Source organism: Bos mutus, chromosome 11 (genome assembly GCF_027580195.1).
Source record: "Bos mutus isolate GX-2022 chromosome 11, NWIPB_WYAK_1.1, whole genome shotgun sequence".
Taxonomy (NCBI): Eukaryota; Metazoa; Chordata; class Mammalia; order Artiodactyla; family Bovidae; genus Bos; species Bos mutus.
Window position 1 is genome coordinate 8,159,945 of NC_091627.1, and position 19,657 is coordinate 8,179,601.

Genomic DNA, 19,657 nt, shown 5'->3' on the forward strand with positions numbered 1-19,657 from the left:
TCACTCCCAATTAAGGAGGCCCAAGGTCAGTCCCTGGTCAGGGAGCTAGATCCCACATGCTGCAACCAAGAGTTCAAAGATCCTGCATGCCACAGTGAGGATCCTGTGTGCTGTAACTAAAACACAGCAAAGCCAAATAAATACATATTTAAAAAACAAATGCAATAAGAAAAACTTAAAAACATGTTTTTTGGAGAATAGCCTTCTAGTTATCTTTTTGTAGGCTGCATTTAGTGTGTGTATATATAGAGAGAGAGACATATAAAATATCTTACATTTTTACATATAATTTATATTTTACATATAAGTATTTATATGTATCCAACATATAAATGTTGGAGAAGATTCGTGAGAATCCCTTTGACTGCAAGGAGATCAAACCAGTCAATCCTAAAGGAAATCAAGCCTGAATATTCATTGGAAGGACTGATGCTGACGCTGAAACTCCAATACTTCGACCACATGATGTGAAGGGTCAACTCATTAGAAAAGACCCTGATGCTGGGAAGGACTGAAGTCAGGAAGAGAAGGGGACGACAGAGATGAGATGGTTGGATGCCATCATTGACTCAGTGGACCTGAGTTTGCATAAGCTCCGGGAGATGGTGAAGGACAGGAAAGCCTGGTGTGTTGCAGTCAATAGGGTCTCAGAGTTGGACACGACTGAGCGACTGAGCAACAACAACAAATGTATCCCACAGTTGGTAGCGGTTTAGTTGCTCAGTCTTGTCTGACTCTTGTGACCCCATAGACTATAGCCCGCCAGGCTCCTCTGTCCATGGGATTCTCCAGGCAATAATACTGGAGTGGGCTGCCATGTCCTTCTCCAGGGGATCTTCCCAACCCAGGAATCAAACCTGGGTCTCCTGCCTTGCAGGATTTCTTTACTGAGCTACAAGGGAAAACCCTCCAACAGTTAAATGGGGCCTATTTTGTGGCAAGCACTGTTTTAAGCACTTTACACAGCCTTTCAATATCCCTCTGAGGTAAGTACAAGTATTCCCATTTTACAGATGAAGAAACTGAGGCATCAGATTACGTGAATTGCTTGGTGTCACACAGTAAATAGCACAGGAAGGATTTGAACCTAGATTTCCAGGACCCAGAAACAGTGACCTTAATCAGAATATTATGATATTCCTCTCTCTAGAAATATTTTTTTAAATAAAAATTCAGATCACAATGTATTCCAGATCAGCAAGCACTCTCCCTCACTGTTTCTAGTGACTGCTCTGCTGTATGCCACTGCTGCCGAATTTTTATTTAACCAGTTGGATGGGAAGGATTTGGACGGGCAGAAGTGTCTTAACAGAGAACAGGGCTGATACTGGAGCGGGGGATGGGGTGGTGGGCTAAATAATGACCCCCAAATATATCCAGGACCTAATCCCTGGAAGCTGGGAGCATTACCTTATGTGGCAAAAAGACTCTGTTGATGTGATTAAATTAATGATTTTGAGATGGAGAGATTTTTCCTGGATTATCCAGCTGGGCCCTAAATGTAATCACAGTCTGCTTATCAGATGGAGGCAGAGGGAGCTTTGACTGAAGAGATGTGAGAACAGAACTGAGAGGCTGGAATGACGCCAGGAGGAGGTCACAAGCCAAGGAGAGCAGCCGGTCTCCAGAGGCCGGAAGAGGCAAGAGATGAATTCTCCCTGAGAGCCTCCGGAAGGAAGCAGCCCTGTGGGACACCTAGATTTCAGTCCATTGAGATAGATTTTGGACTTCCGGCTTCTAGGTCTATTGGGAATAAATACGTGCCGTTTTAAGATGCCGCTTTGTAACAGCCGTCTTTGTTGTTACTCAGTCGCTGTGTCCAACACTCTGCACCCCACAGCCTGCAGCACACCAAGCTCCTCTGTCCTTTAGAATCTTCCAGAGTTTGCTTAAACTCATGTCCATCGAGTTGGTGATGCCATCTAACCATCTCATCCTCTGCCTCCCCCTTCTCCTTTTGCCTTCAATCTTTCCCAGCATCAGGGTCTTTTCCAGTGAGTCGGCTCTTTGCATCAGGTGGCCCAAATATTGGAGCCTCAGCATCAGTCCTTCCAGTGAATATTCAGAGTTGATTCCCTCTAGGATTGAGTGGTTTGATCTCCTTGCAGTCCAGGGGACTCTCAAGAGTCTTCTCCAGCACCACAATTGGAAAGCATTAATTTTTTGACACTCAGCTTTCTTTAAGGTCTAACTCTCACATCTGTACATGACTACTGGAAAAACCATAGTATCGACTATATGGACCTTTGTTAGCAAAATGATGTTTCTGCTTTTGAATATGCTGTCTAGATTTGTCATAGCTTTTCTTCCAAGGAGGAAGTGTCTTATTAATTTCCTGGCTGCACTCACTGTCTGCAGTGATTTTGGAACCTAGGAAAATAAAATCTGTCATTAGGACACTAATACAAGCAGTACAGTCAGGGAACTACAGTATAGTCAGGGAAGAGAACCAGTCACAGGGAGCCAAGCGCCAGAGGCAAGTCCTGCCTCTGTGTCAGTGTATTCTCAATAAGCTGTATTCCCAGCAATCAATAAATGGACACACGTAAAAAAAAAAAATGCAGGGCAGGAGTTGGGCTCTTTGATGCAGTCAGGGGCCCCCAGCAAACTGGCGGGTGTGGGTGGAGGCAGCTCAGGGCCTTCACAGCTGCTGTGGAGAGAGAGTCGTTCCTCCTGGGCCACAGGGACCGTGCGGAGTGGTGATGGCAAAAGGCCCAGAGAGACCATTCCTTTGTACTCCCCATCCCCCTTCTCTGGCGCCAACCTCTGTGTTATGGAAACTGAGATTTGGAGAGGCCTGGGGGCCTGGGGCAGCCCTCTGGCCCACCTCTGGCCTCAGTCTCCTCACTCCTGGTTCCTCCCTGCCCTCCTGCATCACTGCCCTCCCACTGGCCTTCTTCCCACCCAGCACTGGCAGCCTCTCCAGCCCCTCTGACGGGGCCTCGCTGGTCCGCTCCTGCTTGCTCGCTGGCCCTGGGCGGCAGAGACCAAGGTCCATGCTTGGGCAGTGGGGCCCGGCGTGCAGGCTGCTGCTCCTCTCACCCTTCCCCTACATTCCAGTCCGCTGGGACTGCTGAGAGGGGGCCTGTGGGCAGCCTGGCCGCGAACCAAGGTGAGAACCGGGCTTGGGGCTTCCGAGTCAGCAAAGCTGCTTTGAATCTTGGTTCAGCCTATGCCCTTTAAAAAGAAAAAGAATATATGTGTGTTTTAGCTGAGTCGTGGTTTGCAGGATCTTTGTTTCCCGACCAGGGACTGAACCCTGGGCCCTCCAAATTGAGAGTGCAGAGCCCTAACCCCTGGGCCACCAGGGAATTCCTAACATTTGCCCTTTGGATGAATCTGGCGTTCCTCCTGGCCCTGAGCTGTAAGGCAAATACCGTGCCCATCTTCCTCATGAGGAAACTGAGGCTCAGAGAGGCATGAGACTTGCCTAAGATCACACTGCCAGGTGCCAGGATTCAAGCACAGCCCTGCCTCACTTTCCCCCAGCTCTCTGGGGCCTCCTGGCTGGGAGAGCGGCCAGGGACCAGTTTGTCACCTGCCTGAGGTCAGGCGAGGAGCCCCTGCCCCTCAGTGAAGTTCTCCGCAGGTGGGTCGTGGTGTGGGTCCAAGGCTGCCAGGCCAGGTGTGGGGGCAGGGCCAGCCGTATCCTCACCCCCAAGCACACAGCCAGAGTGGGTCACTCTGATCTGCTTCAAGGTCTTGTCACCTGTTCCCAGGGAGGCCCTGGGCAAGCCCCTGCCCCTTCCGGGGTCTTAGTTTCCACCTCTGTAAAATGGGGACATGGCGGCCCCTTCCGGGGTCTTAGTTTCCACCTCTGTGAAATGGGGACATGGCGGCCCCTTCCGGGGTCTTAGTTTCCACCTCTGTAAAATGGAGACATGGCGGCAGCAGCCCTGGTCCCGTGTGCACAGAGCTGCAGCTCAGCGATGGCACTCCCGGGACTGAGATGAAAGCGTCTCGCTCCAGGAAGGAAGCGCACAGCACATGGGCCAGGTCTCCCCACCCTCCCACCCCACCCCCTAAAGCCAGAGATACCAGGCCTCCTCAGTGGGGGCGGGGGGTGGGGGCGGGGAGGCAGGGGAGGAGTGGAATGAAAAAGCATTTAGGGGAAATTACTCTGTGTTTGGAATCCAGGATGGGGCCAGGGTACTGCAAGTGTTTAAGGACCGGCCATTTCCGTTTCCTGTCTCGTTTCAACTTCCCAACAGCCCTCCCAAGGCGCGTCTGGAGGTCGGAAGTCTGGAGTGTGTCTCACTGGGCTGAAGTCAAGGTCGTCCTCAAGGCAGCGTTCCTTCTGGAGGTTTTCTGGGAGACTCGACCTTGCCTTTTCCAGTTTCTAGAGGCCACAGGAGTCTTTAACTCGGGGCTCCTTCCTCCATCTTCAAAGCAAGCGGCTCCGGCTGAGTCCTTTGTCCAGTCTCCCTGGCTCTCTCCCTACCTTCCTCTCCCACAAGAAGCATCTTGTGATCCTGGGTCCACCTGGATAATCCAGGCTACTCTCTCTCCCTGTTTGAAGGTCAACTGATTGGCAAACTTAATTCCATCTGTTACCTTAATTAGCCTTTGTTTGCCTTGCCACCTAATGCACTGGTTCTGGGGATTAGGACATGCATGTCTTTGGGAGGGGATGTAATTCTGCTTCCCACATGACAGGACGCGTGCATGGATTTTATCCAATGACGAACTACTCGTTAGGCCTGTAGTGGGTGCAGGGCATGTACTGGGAACAGCATATGAGAAAGTCGATCCTCTAGTTGGTCGTGAGAAGTACAAGGGAGAGAAACAAACGGGGTGGTGAATGAACTGGGCTGTGGAGGGAACAGGGCTGCCCCTGTAAGATGGCCAGGGAAAGCCTCCGTAAGAAGGTGACATGTGATTAAAGACTGGATGGAGGAGACTCCCCTGGTCCAGGGGCTGAGACTGTGCTCTCAAAGCAAGGGCACTGGGTTCGATTCCAGGTCAGGGAACTAGCTCTCCCATGCTGCAACTAAAAGATCCTGCGTGCTGCAACTAAGACCAGGGGCAGCCAACTAAATAATAAGATTGGAAGGAGGGGATTAGGAACAAAGGCGGTAACCACAGAAAGGTTGGCTTGGTGACCAATATTGTCACCCGCCTCCCAAAGCGAACTTCTGTGCTGGAGGAGCCGCTCTCCCAGTGAGTGGGACCGAGCACCTGGGAACGTGGGACCCGGCCACCGTCCCAAGGAGAAGCCCGGATGGGGCGGCTGGGGGTACCCAGTGGTTGGGAAACGGGTTTATGCCCGTTGCCCTGGTAACAAGGTGACGCAAATGGCGTGTTACTTTCCTAGCTGTAACAAACCACCCTGAACTTGGATGGCGGAAAACAATGGAATGGAATTCTCTCAGTGCGGGAGGCCAGAAGCCAGAAACCCTGGTGTCAGCGGTTTGGCTCCTTCTGGAGGGTCTGAGGCAGAAAGTGTGGCTGCCTCTCCCCTCGCCTCAGACACCCTTGGTGTCTGACATGTGGATTCATCACGCCATTCATTCACACGGCGCTCCTCCACGTCCAGATTTCCTTCTTCTTCAGTCTTTGGACTTAGGGCCCACCCTCGCCCAGGACGACCCCATCTTGACTTGAACACTTCTGCAAAAACCCTGTCTCCAAATTAAGCGACATCTGAAGTTCCCAAAGGACATAAATTTGGGGGGTGTGGAGTGGCCCCTGTTGAGACCAGCACAAGTGGCATATGCATTTCACACACGAGGCACACTCTTGTGCTCCCTTACGGCCTCTGAAAGCCAGAGCCCCCTGGCACATTCCCTAAGCTGCTTCATAGTACACTGCTCCACCGCACCCCTACCAGTGGCACCCAGGGCTTGCTGGGGGACTGGGGTGTGTTGTTGTTTAATGAATACTTCTTTGCACTGGGCACGGTCTTAGGTGCTGGAAGTACGGCTGCAAACACTCCGTTTCCACAAAGCAAAAAAGAGTGTTGGGGGCCCCCCAGAGGGACGGGGGGGAACCAACTCTGCGGCTGGAGAGGGGCAGCCAGCAAGTTTGAGAGAGGAAGAGGAGTTAGGAGGGGCTTCCAGCAGCATTGAGGGATCAGCTCTGCCCTGGATAGGCTGAATCAGGTGAGGGCCGAGGAAGGACCTCCAGATACAGCAACTTCCGGGGCACTGGCGACCTGTCGGAGCACCCCAAAGCCAACAAACATCCATTCTAAAGAGGGGGTGCCTTGAGAAGCCTGGAACGGGGAGCTGCTCTGTGTGAGGGGAGGGGGAAGTTTTCTCATGTCCTCTGATGAGACAAATGGATTTGCACTCTAACATGTAGGCTTCCCTGGTGGCTCAGTGGTAAAGAATCCACCTGCCAGGGCAGGAGACGTGGGTTTGATCCCTGGTCCAGGAAGATCCCCTGAAGGAAATGCCAACCCATTCCAGTATTCCTGCCTGGAGAATCCCATGGACAAAGGAGCCTGGCGGGCTACAGAGAGCCTGGGGTCACAGAGAGTCGGACACGACCTAAGGGACTTGAGTGACACAATATTCTAACGTGGCGACAGCCCCGTGCCACCCAAGCCCAGGTCAGCAAAAGCATGACTCTGTCATCAGCTCTTAAACAACTTTATTAGAAGGCTGTTTTAAATGACAACTCCCAATTCTTTCTTAATTTGCTTTGTCACCAATTCCAGTTATAACTCTATTTATATATAACAGTAATTTTTGCATTGATCTTTGCATCCTATTTGAATTGTCCTTATCGGGCTATTCTGGTGAATGGAAGTATGGCCGTGCACTTGCACAGAGACCAGCATTATTGAGCAGGAGGAGCGGGTTGGGGGGTGGTGGCCAGGACAGAGGGAGCCCGCTTCACAGGGGATGGCGGGGGGAGCTGGTGGCCTTCTCCTCCGGCCCTCACCCCCAAACTCACAGTGATAGGTACCTCACTGCCCTATCCTTCAAAAAGGGGGGAAAATAAAGAAATCCCTCCCCAGTCCAAGAAACGATTTGGACTTCCATCTTCAATGGAGTGGGAGTTTCCCTCCCTCTTCCCGCCCCCTGATCAAACCCTCAACTCCTAAGGCTTCCTGGGTGCTGGCCCTCTCACCCCCCGACCTGCCAAGGGCCCGTCTCTCTGCGGTCAGGGCCTTTCTGCCTTCTTTGCCTTTTTTCTGTCACCAGTTCAGAGAGGAATTTCTTTGGACAGGCACGAGGGTCACGCCCACGGCCCCCTGGTCCCTCCCCCCACCCCACCTCACGGGGGCCGGGAAGGTACAATCCACCAGGAACATAAATATGAATAAAAAATGAACTTGAAAATGACAGGCTATTAATCAAACAAATCTATAAAAATAGTTAGGACGTAACTCTGTTCAAATAAATACAAAATAAATAGGCTCCAAGCAGTGTGACACATTGCATCAGCGGAATGTGAAGTGGTCCCACCTGGCCCCGTGGGGATCGGACGCGAGTCCCCAGGGGCATCAGAAACAGACTTAAATGAGGTCAGCCAAGCCGTCGGCTCTCTGTCTTCCTTCTGGAAGACCAGAACCTGCACATTTGTTCAGCTTCTCTTTCTGAACAAAACCCTTCTTCCAATGATACGTAATTATTAAGGCCTTGAACACCTTTTCCTTCTCTCGCCAGGGCATGCAGACGCAGGGCAGACATGGCCCTTCCTGCTTCAACACGATCCCCACTGCCCTCATGCCAGCGGGGCAGAGGGACTTGGTTCTGAGCTGGTGCCAGTCCTGACAGAGTCCGGGCCCAGCTCAGAGCCTCACGAGCCCCCCTCAGCGGCAGGGAGCAGAGGCTCTCTGGGGTCCAGGACCTGTGAAGCCATGCGCCAGGCAGCCTGGCCCCCATCATGCACACGTGCATCCAGGTGCCCACCTGCTGGGCAGCTTGGAAGCCCTCTTCCCTGCACCAGCCAGCCAGCGGCAGAGCGGCCAGTTGGGAATCTGGGCTCAGGTTTCAGGTACAACTACCCTTCCCCACTGACTGAGGGGAGAGAAGCAGTGTGGGGAGAGGGCCGGGGGCCCTCCTCCTACCATTGAAAACAGCAGCGAGGAAGGAAGCGAGGTGGGCCCCCCGGGGAAGACGCGCAGCAGGCCAGAAGACGGCCCACGCCAATGGTCCAGCTGCGAGGATGCGATGGGAGGATGAAGCCGGCCTCCCAGCCCTGCTCTTCCGCAGGCGCCCCTGGGCAGCGTTCAGCCCCCAAGCGCTCGGGCCCATGTCCTGCTGAGCCCTGGGCCCTGAGGAACACTCACAGGTCCTCCCTGGAATGGACACGCGGGTCGGCCGGGGTCAGCAGGACGCACCCGGTGGCCTGCCAGCTCTGTCCCCCCAACTTGCGGTCGCATCCCAGGGTTTTCACAGCTTGGCTTCAGTCAGCGTAGTGTTGGTACATTCACAGAATGAGATGGCTACACATCCCAGGGCTGGAAGCCCGGGATCAGGGAGTCTGCACGGGCGGCTGGCCCCCCGCCTGTCACCGCGACTGCACGCCCAGGGTGATCTTCAGGTTCTCGTACACCACGTAGCTGATGCTCACGGCCGGGATCACCTTCATGAAGTTGGGGGCCAGCCCCCGGTACAGGCCGAAGGCCCCCTCGGTCCGCAGAATCTGTTTGAAGAGGCTGCTCATGGTCACCTCGGGAGCACCCTCCATGGAGGCTGCAGTGAGAGACGCCACCTGTCAGGGGCCTTTCGCCGGCTCCTCCCTACATCCCAACCTGCCCCAGGGGAGATGGGGCCCTGGGGGCCGACTGGCCTTACCTTGGGCCTGCATCCGGGTCCTGACCAGGGCCAGTGGGTAGCTGGCCAGCTGGCCACAGGTGCTGGACATGGTGCCACAGGCCAGGAGCACAAACACACCAGGGTCTGCACTGTTCACTGCATAGCGCTGCAGCCAGGCATTCTTGAGTGTCTGCAAAGGTACAGGGGGGCAGGGATGAGCTGAAGTGCCTGCAGGCCCCAGGAAGGAAAAGCCTGAGAGACAGTGAGAGACGGCGGGGTTGGGGGCAGATATCGGATCCACATAGGAGGCGCTGCCTGGTCACATGGATGGGATCCGCAAGGCCACAGTAACCCAACTCACTTGGCCTGGGCTGGCCCTGGGGGCTGGCTGCGCTCCTGAACGGCCTGCCCTTTGTTTCTGCTGTCACTGGGGATTCCCAGATAGGATGGGGTGGGGGGGTGAGGGGTGGCGGGAAGCAGGGGCAGCAACCCCTTCTTTTCCTCGGAGGCCTGGACCCCTGAGCTCTGGAGCCTGCAGAGGCCCAGGGAGCCCCCAGGGCATCGCGCTCTCCAGATCTGTCGGCCAAGCCCCTAGGGTACAGAACTTGGGGGCTGCCATGGGCAGGCAGTGTGACAGGAGACCCCTTGCAAGGGACAAAGGAATTTGGAAGGAGATAATGGGGGGAGGTGGCTGGGGAGGGATGACACATGGCCAGCAGGGGGTTTCTGAATCTCTCCTGCCGCTCAAGGGGCCTGAGTCCTCCAGAGGGCCTCACCTCGTAGACGGCCAAGTCTATGCCAGCGTAGGGGATGATGCCCAGCATGTTGGGGACATAGCCTTTGTAGAAGGCGGCCATGCCCTCTCGGGCCAGGATCTTCCTGGCACAGTCCAACATGCCCGAGTACTGGCCTGTCTTGCGCAGGGCCATCCGGGTCTTCAGGACCTGCAGAGCCCAGGGCGGGTGATGGAAGCGTGAGCAGGGCCCAGTCCGCCGGCCCACCCCAACACGGGCTGCCCGCCCCGGCACTGACATGGCCCTCACCTCCATCGGGTAGATACTACTCTGGGCGATGGCCCCTGCCAAGGACCCTGCCACGAGCCTCTCGTGAATCCTCAGAGTCTCCTGGTCACTCCCAATGAGACGTTTGATCTGGAATAAAGAGCCAACAAACTGAAACCCCTCTGCTGGAGACCAGCACACCTGTTGCCGCCCCGCCCGTCCTCCCGGAGCCGATCAGGTTTAACCGAGACCTGGTGTCCCTGGGACTTTCGATGCTGCCCAGAGAAGGCAGGCACTGGCCCCCAGTGGAACAGGCTAGTGGGGCAGTGCAGGGGTCAGACCCAGGCCTCTCCACCCCCCACCTGGCCTGGCTGTCCCTCAGGTTCAAGGCCTGGCTCCGGGTTCCAGGGGATCAGCAGGGCAGGGACCTTGTCCCCGGGGTGCTCAGGATGCAGCTGCCGAGGTGCGACTCTTCCTGGAGAGCCAGGTCCTCACCTGCTCATAGGCCATGAATTTGATGGCCGACTCGGGGGCGATTTTGAGGACGTTGATGCCATTGCCCCGCCAGAGTGATCGGGCCCCTCCTTCTCGAATCATCTGCGTGAACCCACCCACGATGCACATGTTGTTGCTGCGGGAGGCGTGGACCTGGGGGGAAGGACAAGAGGTCGGGAGCAGCCACAGCGAGCCGCCGTCGTCTGACCTTTACCAAGGTGGGAGGTCGGCAGGCACGGCTCTGCCCTCCAGTGCCTTAGACCAACTCAGCACCCTGAGGGTCAAATGTGGCTGTGCACCCAACGTTTATATGCCAACACCGTGCTAAACACCTCTTACACCTCCATGAGGACTACTTAAAAAAAAAAATTGAACTTTTTATTACGGAAAAACTTTCAAGCATACATAAAAGTACAGAGGAGCTTCCAGGAACCCATAATAAGGTTCAACCATCATCAGACCAGCCAATCTACGTGCCCCCTACCCATGACCCCTCTCCTACTCCCATTAATTGAACGCATTCCCAGCCTTAGTCATTTCATCCAAGGACAGCCTTTCATCTCTACAGCATTCCTGGGGATTTGGGGAAGAAAAACAAACTGACAATGCAACTGGTTCGAGCCTCTTAGTTTCCAGAGGAATAGAAGTCCTGGGAGTGAAGGGAAGTGCTCATGGTCACTCAGATGGGAGGGTAGGACCCCGGATCGGGTCCCAGGCCCAGAGCTCCTCTGCCCAAACCACTCCATCTCTCTGATTTGGCACCTTCTTCTGTCCATAGGCCTTGAACCAAGGCAGGGAAAGGAGGGCAGGGAAAGGCTGACACCTTTTCTGAGCAGGGTTCCTGGCATTAAAAAATGCCAGAACACCAGTCAGGGAACAAGCGGGTGACTGGCCACTGTTCAGATGACACTGAAGTCCAATGGTGTGTCCTCAGGCAGGTCGATTTCACAACCCTGCCCCTGACGTGCGTTCGGCTTATCTCTGCCCTGTGGACTTGGAATCAGGCACTCGGCCAGGGGACTAGTGTCTGGGCCAGGTGCAAGGAGCAGCTTGCACAGCTCCCCATGCAGTGGTCTACATAAGATGTACGTAAGGCGACAGGTTCCTGCCACACCCCAGTTCTCACCGGGGTCAGCTGCCCACATTACAGCCCTGTAATGTGACTCCTGGCTTAAGAGCCTCAGATAAAATTAGATCAGCAATGCAAAAGGTCACCTGGGCCAGGATCTAATGTCACCATGGTCTGAGCAGTAACTCCAATCTGACTTAAGAAAGGTATGGGCCCAGAGTAGGGCCCCAGACAAGGGCAGGGAAGCCACCGACCAAAGAACCCAAGGAGAAAACAGGCGGCTCAGGGCCCGTCTTCCTGCGCACATACCTGCATGACCACCTTGAGTCTGTCCAGGGGGGCCGTGCAGGTTCTCGATACGGCCCCCGCCCCACCGCCGGCCACCAGGTGCCTCCACCACATCCCCGTCTGCCTCTCCTCCACCGTGAACTCATCGGGGACTGTCAGATTCTCACCCACATCAAAGATCTGTGAGGAATGCCAACACCGATAAATCAAGCAGGCTCCCCAAGCTTCTGGCTGAACTACCGGCCGCCAGCTAGGTCTACTGCCTCCACTGTCTAAAATGCAACCACCGCCGTCTGCACACCCCACCCCACTCCCACTCTGCGGAGTGGCAAAGCTCTGCGCCGTCTGTGGCCTCGAAGAGAGAGGCCGAGGTTAGGGTCTGAAAGCAGAGCTGGAAAAATGCGGGTACAAAACCAGGAGGACAGCCTGTCCAGATGCCACCAGGGGCTCCTGCAAGAACAGCTTACAAAGGCATTTCAGCTGAGGATTGCCAGGCTGGCTGTGCTCAAAGGATCAAGTCAGGGGTAAAAATTCTTCTGAAACACGATGTGTAACCGGGGTAAAAATTCTTCTGAAACCCGAAGAGTAACCGGATCGCGCCGGCAGAGAGTTATGCAAGGCTTCTGCAAACACGAGAGGGCTGTGCTGCATGAGAGGCGCCCTCTCCCCTGGGGTAGCTGGCAGAGCCAGTTCTGCTCCAAGCCCGGGGGGCACAGGCCCAGCCTGGGGGGCAGCCGGCTCCTACCCATGGGGTGTCTGCTTAATTCTACCCCACAAAGATGCCAGGCGTCCCCTGAGGGCACTGAGGGAGACGGAGGAGGAGGGGCGCCTGTGGCCTCCCCTCTTAGAGCTGGTGGCCTGGGATGGTGCTAGGACTGCAACCAGAGGGCACTCAGCAAGGAGCAGCAGAAAGGGATGCTTGTGCATGGAGGGGGCACGCGGGCAGGGGGTCAACGGGGCCACCACCACGGAGGGTGCTGTGTGCTTCTGATCAGAGGTGAAAGAGCTGTATGTGTGTGGCAGTGGGGAGGCATTGTTTTGCCACAGAGAGAAATGACATAAAAACTGGGGTGGGGGAGGGGGGAGACTTAACAGCTCAGCTATTTGATCTTTATTGGGCAGCTCCCACTGCCTCCCAGGAAGCTTTGCGAAAACCAGAGGGCTCAGCGAGAGGGGTGGACCCTGAAGACTGGGCAGCAACGGGGGTGACAGGAGGGTACCCTTTCTGGCAGAGGGAATCCGTGTTTGGGGAATGGGCGGGGCCGTTTAGGTTGGCTGGCACGTGGGAGACGGAGGGAGCACCTGGAGGGCTGGCAGAGGAGTGAACAGCCCTGCTGCGGAAGAGGCGGCAGGCCGGGAACCCCCAGCAGGATGGGGGCTGGTGCTGGGCGGACGGACTCACCGTGGAGTGCTTCCAGTAGAGGATGATCTCAGGGATGTTCTCCACGGGGTGCAGGAGGTGATAGTCTCGCCACTCGTTCCAGTCGATGGTCATCGTGCCATTTTTGTCCATGCTGTAAGACACATGCCCGGTCACCCACGTGGACGCAGGCCCCATCTGTCAGCCACAACCCACCCCTACCGACCTCCAGGGGAGCCGAGGGCAGGCGCGTGGCCACCAGGAGACCACGGAAGGTGCCCCTGCCCTGGAGGAGAAGGGGCCAGGTGGCTCCACACCCCACTTGGCACAGACATGGGGATGTAATGGCCCACGAGCACCCCGATCTGATCAGGCACAGAAGTTAAGGAGGCAGGAAGAGGTCCCCAGGGTGACACGGATACTTACTAGGTGACAGGGCCCCAGAAGTGGCCCGTTCGTATTCTGACAGACAGACAAAAGGAGGATGCAGAGGAGAGAGGAAAAACAACACCAATAAGTGCTCTGAGCGGAGGTTAGTGAGGCAAGCACACGGCACAGCATGGCGTGAGGAGGCGCTCGGCAGGTGAGGGGAGCGAGGGCCAGGGGCCGCCATCCCTACCTGCCTGCCAGCTGGCTTTGGGCCCCCCAGGACTTAAGGAGGGTGGGGAGGACAGGAAGCGACTGCGGGGGCTGCTCTGGTGGGAGTTCCCAGCCCAAGGATCACCATTTGCCTGGGGCTGACTTTCGGGGCAGTGCATCTGAGCTTGAAGTTAAGAGGAAGTTCCCCTCACTGGAGGGCGGCCCTGTGAGCCCTGCCCCTCCCTGCACGACCAGGCAGAGAAGAGTATTCCTTGCTCGCCTTCCACCTACTGAAATCTCCCCACTAGTCTTTTCTCTTCGAGAGTGGCTGGCGTTGGGCACCCTGCCCGGGGATTTGTGATTCTTCCACTGGGAGCTGACCTGGACCCTGGGGAGTGGCTAGTCTCTGGGAGGGGTTACTTATTCATCCCTTCCAACCACCAGGAGCCAAAGTTCATGGAAACAGGGTTAATACAATGAATGGCACTGTGCAGCAAGTCCAAGAATCTTTCTCTCGTCACATTTTTGTTAAAGCAAACCAAGGGACTGGTTACGCACGCACTCACCTCTTGAGGATTTTTTCTGCCTGCTGCTCAGATATCTTGACCCCCAGGTCCCGCAGGGACTGCATGATCTCCTGGGCGTCGATCCGCCCTGGAACAACAAAGGCCATGAACCTGGGGCCAGCCTGGTGCAGAGACCCAGGACTGCCGGGCAGCTGCTGGCCCCGGGACAATGCTCACCATCATTCTTTTTGTCCAAACTCTTGAACACCAGCCTCAGTTTCTTCTCGTGATCTTGGAGATAGTGGACGAACTCTTCGAAGTCTAGCTGCCCATCCAGGTCTTTGTCGCCAGCTTGTACGATTTTCTAGAAAAGAAAAGAAAAGAAAGGTTTCATCCCTGGGCTCAAACACCAGCTTCTCCCGCCTGTGGTGCCCCGTCCTTGGGAAAACAACGGCTCATCCATGAGGTGGCCCAGTGACCCGAGACACTTGCCCTCCTCCACTCCCAGGGTCACCGGCTGGATGCCCGAGGGCCGGCCATGCTTCCCTCGCGATCGACAAGGGAAAAAAACCAGTCCCCGAGGGAAGCCCTTCAGACAGAGGCCGACAGTGGTGGGCTTGAGCCTTTCTGGTTTCACCAGGTTAGCTGCTCGGCTCCCTGCGGCACTGTCCCTGGGGTCAGGGCTCAGCCCCACATGCCCTCTGCCCACATGCAGGGTGGCCCCGGAGCTCCAGATTTCAGCAGAAACTCTGCAGCTGGCGCTTTTATCCTTAAAAGTGGCACTGGCCCAAGAACAGTTGGGGGCGACCCGGGTAAAGGTACAGGGCAGAGCTGGCCCCTGCCAATGCCTGCTTGGTGGAGACGCCGTCAGAGAGAACTGTGGAGGCTGGGGAAGTGCTACGACCCACAGGAACTATTTTTGGGCCTGAGCTCGAAGGCGCTGACTGTCTCAGATCTCGGGGGAGCCAGATGCTGTAACCAACCTCAGCTTCCTTATTAACCAGGCCCTGGAAAGCAGGGCAGCTTGACTCAGGAATAGTTCGGTAACCCAAGGGGCCTTTAAGAGACCCCTTCCTTGGCAGTGAGGGTCCAGAAATCTGCACCTGCGCTTAGAGATGAGCTTGGTTCAAGCACTGCAGCCCGTTCTGGATGCTCAGCAACTGGAAGTTCTCCACAAAAGCACAAGCACTTGGCTTGTGCCCCAGGTCCTGCTAAATGCTCTACCTTGAGTAGCCCGGTGAATCCTTGTAAATAGCTCTAAGAGGTGGGGGTCTAGCATTCCCCTCACTTTTCAGAGTCAGAGTCAGAACAGAAGTTCTGAGGGCTAAGTAATTTATCCAAGGTCATGCAGCTAGGGAAGTGGTAGGCGGCATTCAAGCCAGGCCTGCTGGATTCCAGTCACCTCCCCATTGGGAGAGCCTGCTGCCATTGTAAAGGTTAATCTCAAGAAGGTGGGGAACATACATGAATCACTCCAACCCAGCAACACCCCAAAACTAGGACCGAAAAATCTCCTAAGGAAAATGGCTATAGTCTCCTCGTGTTGCCCAGTTCTCTCAGTGAGAAATAACATCCTCTATCCACAAACCACTGTGGGTTTCCAAGTCTTCTGAGCTAGTGGATTTGGAAATTGATGGATCATTGGCTAGCTGGTCCTCTCCAGATACTGTGTCACTTAACATGATCCAAAGACCAGCTCAGGGGTGTGACTGAAATGTGAGACAGACGCTGGTACATGTTCTATCAACTCTCTGGACTCGGGTTAATTTCCTGCAGGCATTTCTGCTCTCCACCAAGAATGACACAGATTACGTACAGGTAATCATCCTAGCTTTATGAGAGGAGTGGAAGTAGAACCTGCATGTCATTTAGGGAGGAGGCGAATGTGAGGAACGAAGCTCGCTGGAATCTGCGTTGCTCTGGCACCAATGTGATCCATGTGCCTTGTTGGGTGGGTGCCGGGGTACAGACAACCCAAGGACATATTCATGCGGCTGGTTTCAAACAGTCTAAACCCTCGCTTCTACCCTAGTCTGGTCTCCTTCCTAGGATAAGCACGTCATCACCCCCTGCACACTCTCTGACCTCCACTGCCACAACGAGAACCGGGGGACAGCGAGGGGTCTGATGACCGGCGAAGCTGGGGTGTCCCTGTAGGAGGAGGCGACCCTCTCAGACGCTGTAGCTGTTTCCCCATATTTAAAATGGTAATAATCTCTGCTGCCTCTGGCTCCAAAGAGACCCCCTAGGAAGGTCCCCTCACCCCTGCCTGTTGTTCTGTTTCACCCAGAGCACAGTCCTGTCACCTCCAGCCTCTGCAGCCACAGTTCCAACTCCTGTGCCTCCAATGAGGGGCCTCTGCCCTCCCCCTCTCTGCCCCCCAGCTCAGAGAAAGACCCCCGCAGCAGCTAGACCGTGCCCCCACTTTCTGGCCCTGCACTGCCCTGCACCCACTCTCCGCAAGAAAATTCCTTTCCCTCTTCCACAAGTGCCTCCCCTATAATTCCAGCCTCCCTTGGAATTCACATGAGAGCCAGTCTCTCCCGTGACGCAGCCCTGTAGCCGGCTACAGCCACGCGCCTGCTGGGGAAAAACTGGCATGGCTGGAAATCAAGCGAGTCGGAGGCATGGGACTCTCTACCAGCTCGGGCCTTCGCTGAGTCAACGCTGATGAAATGCCTGCCTGCCTGCCTGCCTTCTGCATCCCAGTACAGACCTGCTTCCACTGGCGGTAGGTGGAGAACTCCTGGGAGGGGATAAAGACGCTGAGTTTGAAGATGGACTTCAGCTCGGCAGGAAGCCCCTTGGACTCGAAGTACTGGAATTCGGTCTGGGCCTCCCCGATGAGGGGCACATAGAGGCACAGGCAGAGCATGCTGGCGGGAGCTGCTTCAGGCGGCGTGGACGCCGGGAATGCTGCCTGGCCCGGCACACTTGCACAAGATATGCTGGGGCACAGCTGTCATTGGCTGCCTCAGCCCTGCCCTTTGGCTTAATTGAAAAAAAAAAGTCTGCTCACTGTACTTCCAGCCAACAGCCAATGAGCACACAGCCCCGCGAGGAGGCGGGCACTGCCCCAGTGCCAGGGGATGAAGATCAGGACTGACGTCACCCGCTCCCCGGTTAACCCTTCCGAGACAGGCAGCGCATTTGGCCCTGCCCCCCAAACAAACCTTCACCCACCAGCTGCCAACCCCTCCAAACAAACAAACTGGCTCTGGCCTGTTTTTTTCCACAAGGTCCCCAAACGCGTCACACAATACCGTAGTTTCTCCCCTTAGTAAATCATTTCCATCAGAAAAATTAGTGGAGGCAGAGATCAAATCAGGGCTCACTGAATGGGTTCAGTTTAGCTGTGAGGGCAGAAAGTCAGGGGTGGTAGGGAGATGCTAGGAGGGGTCCCATGAGATTGTAGGGGGGCTCATTCATCTGTCCTGGAGCTGCTCCTGAGCTGGCTGGCTCCAGGGACCTTTCTTTCCCAGGCCACCTTGCACATGAGCACCCCTTCTGCAGGTTTGGCCTGGAGACCCCACCAAGTGTGGAGAGGCTGACGTGGTGGTGGTGGGGGTGGGCAGGAAGAGGACATCCTAGGCTAAGGTCACTGTGCTGGGGGGACGCCTTAGCAGCACCAATCTAGGGTCAGCCTGAGCCTCACTCAGTACCCACAGAAGTAGTTTTCAGAGTCCACGTTCACTCAGAACACTCCAAAGTTCAGTGGATTGGAGCTTTTCAGCTTAGAACCGTGCTGCTCAATACAGAAATTTTTCATTTTTATTTTCATTAATTTATTGCATTGCGACATGTGGGGATCTTAAGTTACCCAATCAGGGATGGAACCCTTGTCTCCAATGCAGGGGGTCTTAACCACTGGACCACCAAGGAAGTCCTCAATTTTAAATAAATCAAAATGAAATGAAATTAAAAATTCACTTCCTTCTGCATGGGTTGCATAGCTTAACAGTCACAAGTATTCACCGAGCGTTTCCATCACCACAGAAAGTTCCACTGAACAACACTGCCCTAGAACATCCCTTTTAGGTGAGGATGAGAAAAAAAAAAATCTCAGGTCCTGGAGAGTCAAGATCTGATCTTTATTTAAGGGCCACCCCTGCCACCTCCACCTCATCCCTTCGCACTGAAGTTGTCAGATTCATGCTGCAGAGGAAGAGCCCACGTCACAGAGATGAAAAAGGAACCCGTCTCTCCTGTTCCATCCACAGTGCGCCACTTCCTAATATAGACAAAACCTCACTACTGGGATGGGTTAAAAACGGATTTTTAGCATTTGTTGATCCACAAAAGTGAAAGGAACTTCTTAAATTCACTAAAAACCTTTTTGTTAAGAACTTGAAAAAGGTTCTGAAAACAAGATGCTGATGCTTATGTACATCAGTATAAAACAGATTTTAGGAACTTATATTATGGGGTTGGCCAAAAAGTTCGTTTGGCTTTCCTGTGAGAGGCTACAGAAAAACCCGAAAGAACTTCTTGGCTAACCCCATGTTTCAGCGCTTCTAAAGAGATCTCAGGGTAAGTCTGTAAAAACAGGCCTTGGGCTGTTTTATCCATTCACTTGGGTGGATCCAATGGTGTACTCAGAGGCAGCTCAGGATTATTTGGGCAAATGCCTCCTCAGCCTCCACCTAAATCCAAGTCACTCAGTTGTCTGTTAAGCCACCCAATCCAGAATGTTCTACTTTAGGGGTATTTTAACACACATCTTATCTCTACTGTTGGGGTCCCCGAAGGCAGGGCCATTGTACCTCCTTGTCTGGAATGAGCCCTTGCCTTGATCACGGAAGGTGCCTGATAGAAGCAGTTTCTGAATGAATGAATCATCCTTGGCAGGGCTCTAAGACCCCAAGTAACAAACATGACTGTTCTCAATGAAGACCTTAGGTTTGGTTTCCCAAGTGTCTGCAGATAAAGAGTCCTCAGGGCATTTTGCCTACCTCAACAAGATACTGTATTATTACTTTTAGTTTAAAGGAAGTTCACATTTATAAGTAAAAAAAGCTGAACTTTAACTGCTGATCTTCCTTTTCAAAATTATTCATGTGTGCTTCTGAAATGAAAACAAATTACACAGATCTGTTGAAGTGTCTCATTTCAATGATGACTGTAATCCTTCCAATACAAAATGGCAAATATTTTGACTGAACGAATAAGTTGTTAAATTAGAGATGTTCATTTTCTACTAAACTGTTTTTCAAATAATGGTGGTAAACATAACTGTACCACTGAGGGCTTTTTTTGTTTTGTTTTGGTACCACTGAGTTTTATGACATATTTACAAACCTGAAAAGAGATTTGAAAACAAAGTCATATGAAAGTGAAATCAATATTTAACATATAAGGAATGATCTATATGTAACCTTGTTGTATATTTTCCAAATCTCCTGTAAATGTGTTATCATATTTTCATCAAACAAGGGCAACTATCTTCTACAATAAACAGAATGGAATCTTCCTGATCATAACAGAACTCATCATCCTACAGACCAATGGTACCACCAGGGTCAGAAATGTTCTCTGAAAAGTTCTACATGTGCTTGTCAAGATGTGATCTTAACAATGCTTATATTAATTCTATTCCAATGTTATTCTTAAAAAAGAGCTCCAACGTATTTCTGTTTTGCAACCGTGTT

General features: G+C 53.9%; 1 protein-coding gene across 8 annotated transcripts in view; it reads right to left on the reverse strand.

Moving 5' to 3' along the window:
- Positions 1–6,577: 6,577 nt before the first annotated feature.
- Positions 6,578–19,657, reverse strand: part of SLC25A25 (solute carrier family 25 member 25) — a 36,458-nt gene continuing 23,378 nt past the window's right edge. For 2 of the 8 annotated variants that reach the window (XM_070378929.1, XM_005908457.3), the window contains exons 2-11: positions 14,247–14,373; positions 14,070–14,157; positions 13,351–13,386; positions 12,967–13,078; positions 11,586–11,744; positions 10,208–10,360; positions 9,755–9,862; positions 9,488–9,655; positions 8,751–8,901; positions 6,578–8,648 (exon numbers count right to left, since the gene is read on the reverse strand). In XM_070378929.1, coding sequence (XP_070235030.1) covers positions 8,464–8,648; positions 8,751–8,901; positions 9,488–9,655; positions 9,755–9,862; positions 10,208–10,360; positions 11,586–11,744; positions 12,967–13,078; positions 13,351–13,386; positions 14,070–14,157; positions 14,247–14,373 — 1,287 coding nt within the window. In that variant the 3' untranslated portion in view covers positions 6,578–8,463. Of the gene's footprint in view, positions 8,649–8,750; positions 8,902–9,487; positions 9,656–9,754; positions 9,863–10,207; positions 10,361–11,585; positions 11,745–12,966; positions 13,079–13,350; positions 13,387–14,069; positions 14,158–14,246; positions 14,374–14,501; positions 15,137–15,233; positions 16,357–16,725; positions 16,959–19,657 lie in introns of those variants that run through there. The other 6 variants (XM_070378926.1, XM_005908456.3, XM_070378930.1 and 3 more) reach the window with 5 other exon arrangements.